Source organism: Vespa velutina, chromosome 5, assembly GCF_912470025.1.
Source record: "Vespa velutina chromosome 5, iVesVel2.1, whole genome shotgun sequence".
Lineage (NCBI taxonomy): Eukaryota > Metazoa > Arthropoda > Insecta > Hymenoptera > Vespidae > Vespa > Vespa velutina.
Window position 1 is genome coordinate 5,400,777 of NC_062192.1, and position 17,500 is coordinate 5,418,276.

Here is a 17,500-nt window from a genome sequence, read left to right on the forward strand (position 1 = left end):
GAGAGAGAGAGAGAGAGAGAGAGATAGAGAGAGAAAGGGAGAATGAGGCTCAAACATTCTTTGCAACTCAGATACCACCAATCAATTCGATCTCTTTCTTTCTCTTAAACGATGCAATCGTCTTTTTTTATCTACTTTCTTGCATTGTCATATCGTTCCTTGAATCTTCTTTAAAGTATGCTATTTTTCTTACATCATCGACAGTTTTGTTGACCGTGAAAATTCAATTCCCTTTTTCTTTTTATAAACTCTTCGAAATTCTTTTCAAACACGAATCAAATTTGCAGTCACGTAATCTCGCGTAATAAAAAGTATTATTGAAAATTACTTCCTTCCGCCGTAATGCATTATGAAAATCAATTGTTTCCTTATATTGCAAGGAAGGTTAAAAGAAAAAAAAAAAAAAAAGTTTTTTCTTCTTATATATTTCGTACTATATTGCATTAGGTTACCATGGAAATGTATCTATTGATTCAAGGAATTAAAAAGTGACAAGTATTACTTTGATTGAGATCATTTTAAATTTATTTGATAATACGAAAAAGGCGATTAAAAATTGTAGATATAACTTTTTTCAAATTATTTTGTAACATTATCAATTTTATTATTTTCTAATAAGTTCAATGATCCAATGGCATAATTAAGGATTTCCATTCGATTGGCAATTTAAGGAACATTAATTTGTTTCAAAAGTAACGTTTCTTGGCCTACATTTTCAAAATATTTTTACTTATTTTCATTTTACTACCTTTCTAGTAGAACAGCTTCTATCTCTTTAGGAAAATTAAATAAAATATTTAACGGAATACCATGCATATACTTTATAATTTTATATGAAATATATCGAGAAAAGAAAAGAAAAAAAAAAAAAAAAAAAAAGATAGAAAGATAAATAAATTGTATAGACACTTTGTATAAGCGTCTTCGTGAATATCAAATTGACAATATAATTTACATATTATATATGTATCTAAAAAGAAATACCTAATTTATTTGATGTTAAATTATTCGTTAAACTTTACATGGGCCATAGCATATATATATATATGTACGTAAATGTATTATGTATATAATACATTCTGTTACGTATGGATGAGATGAAAAGCTACCGGACGAAGGATGGAAGTAATTATGTCGTACAATCAGGAAGAAACACGTAATCGAGATAATCGATACCTTTCATCATCGATGATGTACATACATACACATAACTATAGTTATATTTTTTACCTGTTTTGTACCTATCAATGAAATCGCTTTGACAAACCGTTGTGATAAAATCGAACAACTTGCAATAATTTATGTGCTATATATACATATATATATATATATATATATATATATATATCATCATAATTATTATAGACAAGTTTTGTTTAATATATTCTTTTTAAAAGATCGATTTAAATAATTTATTATATCAACTTTCAATCAATGTTTTTCCATTCCCTGTATTTATTTTTTCATAATTAAAATAATATATCATTTAGCTATAATGTATTTATTGAATTTATCATTCCTCTCAATTTATATATCATTTTTAATAATTAATAAAATTAATAAATAGTATTATCGTAATATCGTTTTTATTTGTTAATCGGTATATACTTATATATAAACTTTCAAAAAAAAAAAAAGAAAAAAGAAATAACTTATATCGTGTAAAAACCATCGAAAATATTTTAGTGATATATATATATATATATATATATATATATATATATATATATCAGTAAAAAAATATGTATGATATCATTCCGATATATAAATTTATTTATTTATTTATATAAATTAATATTAATATCATTTCGATCATTTACATAAATAACGCGTAATGTCGCGATCTTATGGAAAACAATAATGTGATATATCTTATTAAAAATAGAAAAGAAAAAGGAAAAGTCGAATTTTTTTTTCTCTCTCTCTCTTTTGAACGATGATACACATATCGCAATAAAAAGAAAGATCTTTTCTAGTTTACAAAAACATAAAAATGTAATATATGGTAATAACTACGAGTATACATTGTCCGTTTAAGAGGAGAAATTTGAGTCCTGTGTAACTCCCTACTCTCTCTTCTCGAAAAGGTTTGCCTTCGTACATAACGACGACGGTAAAGATTCACTAAGAGAAAGACGCTTTAACCGTCGAAGAGGACACATATCTCTCTTTCTCTCTTTCTTTCTCTCTTCTCCCCCCCTCCTCTCTCTCTCTCTCTCGCTCGCGAGAACGTGGAATTGGTCTCTTGCGGTCCATCGAGAGTCATCGAGAATAAGAATAAAAAGAAAATGAAGAGAAAGAAGAGGAAGATTAAGAGACGACAACATCTTTAGTGGAATACGGGAGAAGGGGGCCAGTAACGGTATCTACTCTCAAAGCCCCCACCATCCCCTTTGAAAGCCACTGATAGGCACGAGACGGTCCGACATACAGGAAATAGGGTGCGTCCACGTTTCTCTCCGTTCGCGCCACGCCATGTCTTTTTTCTCTTTTTATTTTCTTTTTCCTTTTTCTTTTCTCTTTTTTTTTTTCTCTTTTTTCTTTTCTTTTCTTTTTTTTTTCCTTTTTTTCCTTTTTTTTTTTTTTTTTCTTTTTTTTTTTTCTTTTCCTCGCACGTTCAAACTCGTTTTCCCCGATGACGAGATATCTACACGAGAAACATCCTTATCGATACGAAAGAGAAAGAGTGAGAAAGAGAAAGAGATTTATTGAAGTTTATTACGTACGGATTGCTATCTATCGTAATCATTGTAAGTAAGTATAGGAAAATAATTAAAAAGAAAGAAAAGAAAAAGATATGAAATAATAAAATTATGGGTTACGTCGGGATAACAACAAATAGGTATAATAATAATTCTTTTCTGTGTCATGTTTTTTTATTTTTTAAGAAATTTTTAAAAAAGAAAAATGTATATGTATGTATGTATGTATGTATGCACGTATGTATGTATGCATGTATGTATGTGTGTATATATATATATATGTATATACATTGCTATTGTAAGCGAGTATTAAAAATTTTTTAAATGATTATTTATAAAATAATATTATAATTTATATCATATTAATAAAATAATAACACAAATTATTAATAAATACATAGTCGTATATTTATTTAACGAAATTTAATAAACAATCATTGTTCGCAAATTGTTAAATTGCACGTTAAATTACAATCGAAAATTACAATGCCATAATTATTCATTATTCAATAACGTTTAATCGTTAATTTAACTTCAAAACTTTTATAATCTTAAAATAATCATTAAGTTCGATAGAAACGCACTATATAATTTTCGTTTGAAACGATCAAGGGAAAAAAACTGTTTTGAAAAGTGATATATACGAGAAACGATAAGAATTCGTAACGAAATTACAGCGATTATCGCATCAGTCCTAAGAAAACGAATTATTTCATCAAAAGGATTTCCACGAATTGAACGAACTGACCGGATCCGGTCTAGACATGTTCGACTATTTCGACGCTTGGTTGATCATCAAGGTTAATGTTTCAATCCCTTTTTGTATTGTAAGAGGTTACAACGATTGAACTTATTTTACAATTTTTCTTTTTCCTTCTCTCTCTCTCTCTCTCTCTCCGTTTCTTTTGTTCTCTTCTTTTTTTTCTGTTTTATTTCTTTTTCTTTTTCCTTTTTCTTTTTTTTTTTTTCTTTTTTTTTTTTTTTTTGAGAGTAGAAAGACATAACTCGACTCGATTGCTCGTAATCGAGTGCTTGAGTAACGGTTGTTAAATTGGACTCGTGTCCGATGTATAATAGATAGTTATTAATTCTCGAAGTGTACTTTAAAGTTAAGAACATTCCTAAGTCGATCTTTAACACAGAATCGAGTTTTATGACGACTATATCGAAACCCATAGTGAAATAACTGAGATAAGTGTGTCGAACGACGAAAGTATACTTTTCTTTCCTTTTTTTATTTTTTTTTTTTTTTTATTTTTTTTCACACGAACGAGGATATACATACGCGTAAATATAAGTATACATATAATAAACAGGTATAAAGATGAAACTAATATAGATTAAATGATCTTTATCGAGAAATCAATTTCACCAAGAGGAAATTCACGTAGTAACGAACGATCTTCTTAACGATTTTTTTTAACGATCGTAATAATATGGTTATATAGTCGTATATAATGTGTAAATGAATTCGAATATATATACATACATATATATATATATATATATAAATAATTTATATATAATTATCGAAACATTCAAAAGATATATATATATAGTGATAGAAAAGATTTGAATCATCTATAAATAAAAAGGAACAAAAAAAAAAGGAGAAGGAAATATTTTATGTGCTTTCAACTACGTTTTATCACATTTAACTATATTCATTTGATATGTACATATATGTTCATAATTTATATTATATATATTTTTATATATTATAATTTTTATTTTTTATATTATATCCGATATATATATATATATATATATATATATATATATATATATAAATTAAATATAAGTATTTGAAATTAACTCATGTATAGAATATCATGAATCAAAATAATGATATTTATTCGTAATTCTTTAACTTTCTAATTGGATTATGAGAATTCCCTTTATTTCGTACGCGATCATTGTGGACCAACGCGTGAACGAAAGGAGAATCTCTGTCTCTCTCTCTCTCTCTCTCTCTCTCTCTCTCTCTCTCTCTCTCTCTCTCTCTCTTTCTTTCTCTGTCTCTCTTTCGTGGTTACCTTGATTGCATCGTTCAAGGAGAGTCATTATCCCCACTCTATCTTTCTTTCTCTCGCGTGATCCTACAATTTGGGAAAAGGTGAAAGTACCGAGAGTACGAAGAATCGGAATTATATGAGTAGGCTGCTCTCTCGTTGATTAAAGTATTTCAAAAAGTTAAAAAGAGAAAACATTTGGAATGTTGTATAAGTAAACTCTTTGATTTTTACTCAATGAGATGACGTTAATACAGTAATGTTTTATTAATGAATTAATTCTGTAATATCCATTTAATTTGTAATTAATGTAATGAAGTCGAGGCTACTGTTGGGCCACTGTCGTTTCAATCGTAAAGAATCGATTGCGAAAAGTTGCGATAAATGAGAAAGAGAAAGAGAGAAAATAAAGGAGAAAAAAAGAGAGAAAGAGAGAGAGAGAGAGAGAGAGGAAGAGAGGAAGGGAGGGAAAGAGATAGGAGCCTACGCAAACTCGTTTACACGGAGGTTCAATGAAACATATGAATATAATATAATATTTACATATGTATATACATATGTAACTGTGTATGTATGAAATAACCTACGTTTTATTACGAAAGTATACATTTATTTCCGATTTATACCTAGAGAAAAAAAGAGAGAGAGAGAGAGAGAGAGAGAAAGAAAGAGGAAAAGAGATATATACTTACAATTATTCCTGAATTAACATGTACAAGCTATTTTACTAAGATACAAATAATATATACAATATATCGCAAAAAAAAATCTACGTTCGTGCGAATAATATTATAAAAAAAAAAAAAAAAAAAAAAAAAAAAAAAAAAAAAAAAAAAAAAAAAAAAAAAAAACATTAATTGTTCGTATAATCGTATTAAGAAAAAAAAAAAGAAAATAATAAAAAAAAATAAAAAAATAAAAAAAAATAAAAAAGAAAGAAAGAAAATACATATTATCATCTTATTAAGATGACATAGATAATATCTATAAGAAATGTATATAATACTTGATAATTTTCGATATAATTGTTATTCATTTTGAAATAAACATTTACGAGTGAATATGTTAATAAGGAAAGTTTATGAACCATAGGAATAATACGATGTTACAAAGTTTGGTATGCCTGAAGCGATAGACAGGTAATCGTCATTACTACTTTAGAATGCCATATTGGATGTATTCTCATTCACCATACTGATGTTACCTCGACCTGTAACTTCGTCGTAGTCTACCTACGTCGTCCAACAGGAAACGCATCGTAGATATATATATATATATATATATATATATATATATATATATGTGTGTGTGTGTGTGTGTATACGCGAGTTATTATTTCGCACGAAACAAAACCCAACGTCGATATCGTTGCACATAATAATCGTAAGAAAGAGCGAACGAGTTCAATTCGCACGATTTTTTTATCGTTCGAAAGAGCCAAAGAGAAAAGAAAAAAAGAAAAAAATAAATAAATAAATAAATTTTTCTTCGATCGTTCATTCATTAAATACGAATTATCTCAGAGCGAACGAGTAATTTTATTACGATCGATGTCACGTGTCTTAATTGTTCCTCGATTTGTTCTTATTATCTTCGAAAAAATGTAATGACTGATAAAATTGTAAATATTATTATGATCGTCTGATTGATAATATAATGGTAATTACGTTTCTATGATATAATTATTTATATTTGATCATTCTAAGATCTTCGTAACGAATAGAATTCTACTTTTTCTTTTGTATATGTATATACATATATTATCAGGGTATATAAGAGAAAGGAGGAATTTTTTTTTCCTTTTCATGTTTTTTTTTTTTTTCGTTTCGTTTTATAAAAGAAAAAGAAAAAAGAAAAAATAAAAAAAGAATATTCTTTAACGTCACATTTTATGATAATATAAAAATGATATCAAACAAATCCATAATCCATAACACGCTAATAACATACTTGGCTAAATTCATATCTCATTATTATCCGTCATATTTCCTAAATATGTCCAAAAAAAAAAAAAAAAAAAAAAAAAAAAAAAAAAAAAAGAAAAGAAAAGAAAGAAAAGAAAAAGATCCTTCTCGTTACTTTTCTCTTCTCTTTTTCAAATCGTACTTCCGGGAGTTGTACATATTTTTTATATATAAATTAAATATAAATATACTTAATATAAAAATTAAATATAAATATATTTAATATAAAAATAAATTTTTATAAAAAAAAATAAATATATATATATATATATATTTAATATATATATATATAATAATATATATATACAATTTTTTTTTTTCACATCATGATACACGATACAAAACGTTTCTAATTTTCTTTCATTCGAACGATCAAGATCGACAACTTCTAAACGGCGTGCAACGATCTCGAACGTTCAAACGTTTCCACGCACGGAGTAACACACGGTCTATCTCTCGTGCGAGGAAAAGAAGAAAAAAATAAAAAAAATAAAAAAAAAAAAGAGGAAAAGAAGAATAAGATGAAGAAGAAGAAGAAGAAAGATATTTGCGTGAAGGAAAGAAGAAATGGAGAATAATTAACGGTAGGTAAGCAAGTAACGAGTTACCTGTAACTTTATGTCCGGAAGTATCAGCATGGCTCGCTCCTATTAAGCTTCACGATATTCGCGGTATGATCCTCGATCCGTGACTGGTTGTACTTGTATTAGGGATGGGTGATGGTGATGGTGATGGTGATGGGTGATGGTGATGGTAGGTTTGGAGGAGGGGGTGGGGGTGAGAGGAAGAAGGTAGAGAGGGGTGAAGGGTGGTAACCTCGCGTCTCTACGGATGCACCACGAACGTTAACACTCCGGTCAATTCACGCGCACTCCTACAAAACCGGAAGCACATACGTGTCTCTATCCTCTGTGTATGTATATGTCCTGTATATATATATATATATGTGTGTATGTGTATGTGTATGTTTCTCCGTCTGTGTTACATATGCACTTACTTACACAAAGTTAAAGTCTTTTCGTTGAAGAAAAAGGGTCGTAAGCGATGCGTGAAGAAATTGTTCCTTGTATACACAGTATCGGTTTTCCACCTTCTAGAATTTACTATTATGTTATTCTTTTTTTTTTTTTTTTTTTTTTTTTCTATATATCCTATCGCGCATCGATTATGAAAAACATATTAATCGATAATTATTTCGTTTAAGAATTATTAGATTATTAGATTATGTAAAGGATCAATTTAAAAAAAAATTAATGCTATTGTAAAAAGTATCCTTCTCTTTCTTTCTCCCTCTCACTCTCTGTCTCTCTCCCTTTTTTTTTTCTTTCTTTTTCTTTAGATATAATACTATCTTTGCATGAGAATAAAAACAACGTGTATAACGAGACATTTGTCTATTTTATGAAAATGAATCGTAAGAGTACGAGAAATAAGAGAGAAATCGATTATCCATACGACGAAAGATATCGATTGTATTTTTATAAAAAAAAAAAAAAAAAAGAAGAAAGAAACGTTACACTTAAATCAATTTTAATTTCGAAAAAGTTAAGAATAATATAAAACCTAACAACACTCTTGGCACTGTTATTATATATTCCTCGAAATGAAACTAATTTCTTTGAAACGTCGTATCTATAAAACGTAAAACAAATATCTGAATCTCTAACGGGTCGAAAATAAAATTTAAATACCGAACGAAATCAATTATTTGAATAATAAAACGAACGAACGAATGAGAAATCGATCGGTCGATCGGTCGGTCGGTCGATCGATCGTTATTCACAAATGAAATATCGAATGGAAAAAAGAAAAAAAAGAAAAAAAAAAAAAAAAGAAAAAAAAGAAAAAAAAAAAAAAAGAATCACGATTCTTTAAGTCGAGAATGAGAAGAAAGTGTAGCCGTGGTAGAATCCGACGCCTTTGAGTTCGATGCACTCACTTTGGATGATATCCTTGGGCCTTGAACTCACCATCGATCGACGAAGATCCTCGCACGTTTTTCTCGAAAACGAAAGTAATATCTAAATGTCGTAACTAAATAACGTTCTTTCTCTTTTCACTCCGATATATAAATAATAAAGAGAGAGAAAAAGATAGAGAGGGAGAAGGAAAGAAATGGATTAAGAGACACATTACAAAAGGAAATAGTGAGAAAGAGAAAAATGAAAGAATATATACGCGAGCGGAGCGGACGTGGATTTCACGGTTCGCCGTTGACTTCTGAGACTCGCGAGGACGCGAGTTCTTCGGCTTCTTCGTTGTGCTTCGCCGTCTGGGAGAAAGAGGAAGAGAAGGAGGAGGACGAGGTGGAGGAGGAGGAGGAGAAAGAGGAGGAGGAGGAAGAGGAGGTGGAAGACGAGGACGAGAAGGACGAGGAAAAGGAGGTGGAAAAAGAAGAAATAGTCGGGGCCCGGCGAGGTAGTGGGAGTTGGGCCTCACCTGTAACGACCAGCGTTAGAGTGGGGGGGCTTGTCTAGCTCGTCGGCGAAATAATGTGCGTATGTACGTACGTAGTATATAGGGTGTAAACAAATTTCAAATATATCAAATGGATAAAGCTTATCGTAAATTGAAGTACATGAAATAATAGAATATTGAAATCTAATCGATACATTTCAATTGATATTTAAATGATCGATCGTTTGAAATGAAAAATTTATTATTTTTTTTTATATCCTATTATATAAATTTTCTTTAATGATCTTTCAATAGGCAAAATGAAAATTTTCGTAATGTACGTGCGATAGAGGGATCAATTGAAATTCGACATCTTGTATTTTATTTATATAAAAATAAAGTTTTTTATTCAAAAATAATTCTCAGAAAGAAATAGTTCGATTTAAAAATAATTTTAGATTTCCTTTTTTTTTTTTTTTCTTTTTTTTTTTTTTTTCTTTCTTTTCCTTTTTCTTGGTTAGAAGTATTCGATTTAATCTGATCGATTGAAAATATTTCATGTCTGACAATTTTCATTTGTCGTGAGGTTCTTTCAGATAATAATTTCCTCCCTCTCTCCTCCAAGGGAAAAAAGAAAAAAAAAAAAAAGAATAAAAACAGATTCTGATCGAAGTATTTTATTTTCCTCTTTTCTACGTTCTATTTCTCGTAACTTCTCGAATTTTTCCCTTTAATTTTACACATATGCAAAAGGTAATCACGTTATACGAGGTTCACCCTATATATATCACAAGTTATGATGACGACGGGAGGCATTCACGGCATCTTAGATTCTACTAACATAAGGTAAGAGTTCCTTTTCGGAGTTTTCAACGATTCAAGTAACTTGACTCATCCTGGTATATTACCAGCTATTCAATTTTTGGCTCCCGTCCTTAATCGTGAGACCATTCTTGTTAAATTAACGAGAGGAAGGTGCTATCGCAGCCGTTCTATCTTCGATCTTAGAATAAGATGACTTTTAATCCTTTTCTTAAGACAATTCTGTCTCCTTTTTTTCTTATCCTTTAACTTCTTCTTCGTGCTCTTTCCACATAGATAAATATCCAAATAAATAAATAAATAAATTCTAAATGAAAAAATAAAATCTCCAATTAAGACCGAACATATCCATTTGTTGTTTCAATCGTATAGAAATCTAATTCTCATTGAAAATTTATCTAATTCGATCGTAATCGGATCATAGGACGGACACGTTGACATTCGACTCGAGGTATGAATTTAAATAACTATGAGTGAAAATGATCGATGGAAAGTAACGAGAATGGATGAAAGTTCATGGTATAATAGAAAGTCGATATGTCTACACTCACATACCTTTATCTAACTATCTTTAATTTGAACTGAACTTTTCTAACTAATCTAGGAGAACGTGCTCGCGATAGCCTTTAGACTTTAATGTTTATGTATATTAAATGCACGCCTACACACACAAACACACACACACACACACATACATGCGTACGAACAGGTTCTATAAAAAAGGAAAAAAAAAGAAAAACAAAAAATAATAATAATTATTATTATTATTATTATTGTAATCCAAATAAGTCTTCCTACAATTTCTATTAAAAAATTTCTTTCGAAACTATAGCATTATCGATGTCTCATCATCGATTAATAAATTATAAACCCCCTCTTACGAACTCTCCCATCCCCACCCCTTTATATAATATTTCCTGGAAAAGGTAATGCACGTGAGTAGGATTATAAAAATCTAACGAAATTAAATAGGAATGCCTTTAATTGGACTAACTCGTCACGTCGACTTCCGTGCGTTGTTTGACAACGTGATGGGAGCCAGAAAACTCTGGATTACCCGGACGAGGTAGGTAAGAATTGAAAAGAAGAAAAGGCAGAGAAAGAAATAGAAAGAAAGAAAGAAAAAGAAAGAAAGAAAAGGAACACCTGGTTACCGGTGAAATAATGCCACGTGCGAAAGGTGACTGTGAGAGTAGGGTGGAGGAGGAAGAGAGGGCGAATGAACGGAAGCCGAGAGACTCCAGCTGTATACGACGACGGTGAGAAAAGAAAGGTAAAAAAGAAAGACAGAGACAGAGACAGAAAGAGACAGAGAGAGAGAGAGAGAGAGAGAGAGAGAGAGAGAAAAGAAAACAAAAAAATTTATATCCGATCAACGTTGAGAAGGAAAAACAAGACGAGATGATAAATGAATAAATGAAAAAAAAAAAAAAAAAGAAGAAAAAAAAGACTTTTTTGAATTAAAAATATTCAGGAAATAATTTGAAATAATAAATATAGTAATAGAATTGAAATTATCGTTTTGAGATAATTAATAAAAATAAACGAAAAATGATAATGCCATAAGTGTATGAATTAATACATTCGCATAACGTCACTATATATATATATATATATATATATATAATTATATAGAACGAAAGGAAAAAAAGAGAAAGAGAGAGAAAGAGAGAGAAAAAAAAGGACGATAGTATCAACGAACTCTGTGAAGCCATTTCTAGTCGAACGATCGAACGTTACCGTGATTTTAATGGATAGGTATCACGTGATCGAAGTCGAAGGCAATACTCTTGACTTCCGGTTTTTTTTCTTTTTTTTTTTTTTTTTTTTTTGTAGCCGTCGAAGAAAGTGAAGTTTATCGATGATTAAAAAAATTAAATTGTCCTTCTTTACTTTGCACGCGATCTTCTCTTCCTTTCTTTCTATCTCTTTATCCCATTTTTCGTTCGTATTTTCAATACGGGAAAATGAATACCTATCAGTTATTATTCTTGAAATTATTTCTTTAATTAAAAGTTATCACTATCTGTATGCGTATATGATCCTAATGATACACAAACGTCGATTAGATACTAATCGATCGTAACGAAATAAAATAAAAGAAAAGAAAAAAAGAAAAAAACAGTATAAACAATTTTTCTCACATCCTATTAAGCGTCATAATGTAATATTACATTTATATACGGTATGTAAACTTTTTTCTTCCCTTTTAAACATTTGTTTTCTCTTTTTTTTTTTTTTCCACGAAGAAAACGATTTAAAAGTCTGTACGATCGGACAAGTAAAATAAATTTTTATGTTGTTTATTTAACAGAGAAATTAAATGAATACATTTGAGAACTTTATTTATATATTATAAAATTTAGAAGAATAATTTTTAAAAGAAGAAACGAATACGAGAGATAAATAATATGGGAAGAAGTAAAAAATGCGAAAGATAAGAATAAAAAGTAATCTCTATAACATTCCAAAATATCGATAGACATCGAAAATACTTATGATCAATTTCCTGTGTTTCGTGTATTCCTTCGAGCGATCTTTCGTAAGAGACATACATTTTTTTTTGCTTTTTTGTTTTTCTTTTTTTTTTCTTTTTTGTTTTTTTTTTTTTTCTTCTTTTTCTTTTTTATCAAAACAGGACGACGAGTTAATTAGTAATGTTTGTAAATGCCTTGGGGCCGATAGAAAGGAGTCGATCGTTCATTAGGACGTACGTAAGTACATACTTATATAGTTACGAATGTGAAAGGGTAAGCTCACGTGCCAGTCTATCTCCCCTCGGGATATAATGATGAGTTCGTTTTCTCCAATAAAAATCATACATGTATAGCATTATAATGATCGATGGGATATAACGAAAAAAAAAAAAAAAGAAAAAAAAGAACGGAAAAAAAAATATGACGAATTATCTCGACTCGAACTCAATCAATTAACCCCCGTAAAATGCCATATTACGATATATTATAAAATTAATTGTCAGTTTCATAAAAAAGGATTGCGATAATCCAAATTAAAAAAAAAAAAAAAAAGACAGAAAAAAATATAATTATCTCCGCTTTACAATTATAATATTTATCTATTAATCATAGACATATTATTTATATAAAAAAAAATAAACTATTGTAATATACATACAAATATATATATATATATATATATATATATATATATATATATATATATATATATAATAATTATATATAATATAAAATAAATTAATTGCGTGCAAATAAAAAAATATTTATATATTTTTTATTTATATAATAATTTATTATTATTATATATAATATAAATATTACCATATTATTTACATATTATTATATATATATATATATGTATATTAATATAAATAATTATATAATATGATAAATAACTGATATAACATTTCTTTCTGAAAAAATTTTTTAATTGAAAGATCGAAAGATAAAATAAAAGAGAAAATGAAATGTTAAAAACAGTTTTTCTTTCGAAGGAAAAATTGATCGAACGTCGAAAGACTTAAACGGAAGTGGTATGTTCGGAATTCTTCAGAAATTTTATAAGAATGTATTATACACATACATGCACACGGAAAACACACATACACTCATTGACTTTTATAACTATATATGTATTACGCGTATAGTTTAACTAGCCGCGAGTTATTCGCTCACGTTGGTATATATATGGGCGAGTGTATTATTGCTCCGCATACCGGAGACTGGTTTGAAATATTTGCCGTTAGAAAGCTGGACCACAGGAACGATTGGAGATTCGTAGAAGTAAAAGACCTTCTCATTTCTTCGCTCGATTGATTTACCAATGAATCTGTAGGAATCGTTTCAATTTAATTTTCGGTAAACTTAATGGTAGATCTTTCCTATTTATTTCTTTCATTCTTTCTTTCATTCTTTCTTTAACTCGTCTATTCGTGTATTTCGTTTATCGATTATCGTTCACCGTTATAAAATATTGTACTTTAAATTGCCCCTTAACTGTGCTCGAAATGAAATAATTTAATTTCTTGAGAATGAAAAAAGAACTTGGAATATTAAAGGAAAAGAAATATGCGTGTGTGTGTGTGTGTGTGTGTGTGTGTGTGTACATGTCAATGTAAAACGTAAGGTTAAATCTTAAAAATGTATGTTGTAACGGAATTACAACATATTAATATAGAATGTAATTTAATGCGTAATATAATGTGTCTCTGCAATAATTTAATTATTTAGTGAAATTTTAAAATCAAAAAAAAAAAAAAAAAAAGAACAAAAAGGAAAAAGAAAAAAATACTTACTGCAATAAAATTTTTCCATTATTTCCATTATTTTTATATTTAAATTGATAATTAATATCTACAATATATATATATATATATATATTATTTTATAAAAATAAATCTCGCATTAATCAAGATAATTTAATTTATTATCCTTATAAAAAAGCAATTTGTTCGGGAACAAATTTTGTCACATAGGCATTTGGTCAGATCGTCGTTAAAGAAAAAAAAAAAAAAAAAAAAAAAAAAAAAATGAAAAAGAAATAGAATGAATGATTTTAATAGACATCGGTGACTAAGATTTTTGTATTTCTCGACGGTCACCTTAATTGATTGACTTATGTAATCGATTACATAATGTATATAGATCTTTTTTATGTTAACGTTCGATGTCACGTATGTGAGGCAATAAGTATCTTTCTCTCTCTCTCTCTCTCTCTCTCTCTTTCTCTCTCTATCTCTCTCTCTCTCTCTCTATCTCTATCTCTCTCTTTCTCTCTTTAAAGATCACTTTCGCACTAATGGCCATGGTTATCGATAGGAGCATATATATATATATATATATATATATATATATATATATATATCGTGCTCGTTTCGAAATTCGAACGAAATATAATTATCCACGCTTGCACTTATGAACTTTCGCTCGTAAATTCGACAAAGATTACGTAAGCTTGTAAGGGTAATTTGTTTTTTACAATTTTAATATTATTATTATTATTATCATTATTATTATTATTATTATTATCATTATTATTATTATTATTATTATTATTATTATTATTATTATTATTATTATTATTATTATTATTAATATTATTAAGAAAAAGAGTAGAGAAAGAGAAAAAAGAAAAGAAAAAAAAAAATTCGATGTCCGATGATAATAATTACCATGAATTCAGATGGATCAAAGTATGACACAATTTATTGGAATAAAATGTTATCTTCCTTTATTTTCTTTTCTCTCTTTTTTTTTTTTCTTTTTCTTTTTTTTTTTCTTATTCCACGCTGTACGATTTATTGGTGTAAGTGTTTTATTCGTTACGTAAAATACTTTTACATTTCGTTATGTAAAACCGATACAAAAACGCACCGGCTGATATAATCCAAATTATTGACATTCCAACTGAAATAATTAAAAAGTTCAATATTTTTTTTTTTATGATTACATCAAGTACTGTTTCACATTCTCACCTTGCTCTCATTATTATTATTGTTATTATTATTATTATTATTATTATTATTATTATTATTATTATTATTATTATACCCAAAAATTCTCTATTGAGAAAAATGAATAAATATATCTATATATATATATATACAAAAAAAAATCCAATGAAGATGAACATTTGAAAAATGCACTTTTATCGAAGAGAAATATAAGAGCTGTATTATTGAAAAAAAAAAAAAAAATAAAATAAATAAATAAAAATAAAAAAAGAAAAGTAAAGAAAAAATACATATATTAGACCTGATCCGATGTCTCTAAAAAAAAAAAAAAAAAGAAAAAAAGAAAAAAAAGTTAATTGATTTGACTTCTCATTTTCTGAAAACTTTTTTTCTGTCTAAATGATTCGAAACGATATCACAGTGAGGATAATGATGTCCGTGAAACGACGGGCTAACAATGAACCCCACAAACAATGATTCATCGCACCTTGACGCGCAAAAGACCCCGAATGGGTCGAGCACGTGCTGTCCCTTCTTGAATCAGCCTAACAGTGTCTTTTCTTATAGATCCTGACCTCTTCCTCTCCTTCTTTCTCTTTTCCCTTCACCTTCCTTGTATCCTCACGCTCAATGACTCATGACTCGAAAGGAGGGGGCGGTCGGTCGGTTGGTCGTTCAGTCGATTCGAAGGATTGAAATCAGGGGTGAAGGGGGACAACGACGGGGGGTTATCGTTGTCGGCATACGATATTAGCCACCGTTTTAATCTATCGTATTTCGATGTATATTCTTGCCGACAGGTGCAAATTCTAAATGCGGCAACCATCAAGCTATAACAATTTTATTCTCATTCTGCTCCGAACGTTTCTATTATCGTTTATAATTCGTTTCAAGATAAATAAATTTATTATGACAGGAATAATAATGAAGTTATATTTTCTTTTCTCTTTCTCTCTCTCTCTCTCTCTCTCTCTCTCTCTCTCTCTCTCTCTTTTTCTTTCTTTTTCTCTGGTTTATAAAATATCGTATTAATATTATTATATTAAAAGGAAAGATCAAAAAAAAATATATATAGAATGCATTAGAATGTAAAATGCAAATTTATACAACATTATTGGAATTTGATATAATTTATAAAGTTTATATTTAATGTATGTGTTTATATATATATATATTATAAAATTTAATTTGTTACCGAGTAATATATACTTGACATTTTCTTTTCTATTTGTTAACATAAATCTAATGATGATAAACATTTAAGTTATGTAATTATGAATTAAATAAGTAATCGGTTATAAATTAATTTATACGAAATATTTTATTTATACGTTCAATTAATCAATCAAATCAAAGATATTCTAATGTTATTCATTATTATATACACACACACACATATATATATATAAACTTATGAAGAATATTTTACATTTTTTTTAATTTCATAATAAAAAAGAAGATTTCTTAATTTATACAAAATATTTTATTTATACGATCAATTAATCAATCAAATCAAAGATATTCTAATGTCACTCATCATTATATACATATATATATATATATATTTATGAAAGCTCATGAAGAATATTTTACATTTATGTTTTTTTTTAATTTCATAAAAACGAAGAGATATACTCGTAGTGCAAGAACGAGTGAGATTATGGAAATGAAATATTTTGAAAGTTGCTGTAGTCGAATCCGACTCTTCGATTCGATCGTTCGACCGTAAGTAATCGCCATCGGAAAGTATATTGGTTTTGTGCCAGACGTTCTTTGCTTCGAGTTGGCTTCGCCTTTCATGCGACATAGCTCGTGGTATCAAGGTAACGATGTTTAAAATGAACGATCAACATTGTTTAAGCAAATGCGTGAAACTCGTACCATTGTGTACTTTCTAAATTCTAATTCTCAGGACTAAAATTTATCAGGCCTTTTTATCGGATCGCTTACCGACTAGAGATTTTTTATATTGATAGAACTTTTACGATTTCCCGCAATACGTACGTATTTATTTACATACATACATACATACATACATACATACATACATACATACATACATACATACATACATACATACATACATACATACATACATACGTGTACGTGAAGCGTTTTACGTATAGAGGTATTAAAATCTCGTTAAATACAATTCTAATCTTTAAGGCCAGT

The 17,500-nt window shown here is 28.5% G+C and overlaps 1 protein-coding gene across 8 annotated transcripts in view; it reads right to left on the minus strand.

Moving 5' to 3' along the window:
• The window catches only part of LOC124949510 (rhophilin-2), a 54,874-nt gene that overhangs the window by 22,415 nt on the left and 14,959 nt on the right, over positions 1–17,500 (minus strand). The window contains exons 1-2 of one of the 8 annotated variants that reach the window (XM_047494684.1): positions 8,618–8,903; positions 7,287–7,771 (exon numbers count right to left, since the gene is read on the minus strand). The exons of 5 other annotated variants lie outside the window; for them this stretch is intronic. In XM_047494684.1, coding sequence (XP_047350640.1) covers positions 7,287–7,316 — 30 coding nt within the window. In that variant the 5' untranslated portion in view covers positions 7,317–7,771; positions 8,618–8,903. Of the gene's footprint in view, positions 1–7,286; positions 8,124–8,617; positions 8,904–17,500 lie in introns of those variants that run through there. 2 more of the 8 variants (XM_047494687.1, XM_047494685.1) reach the window with 2 other exon arrangements.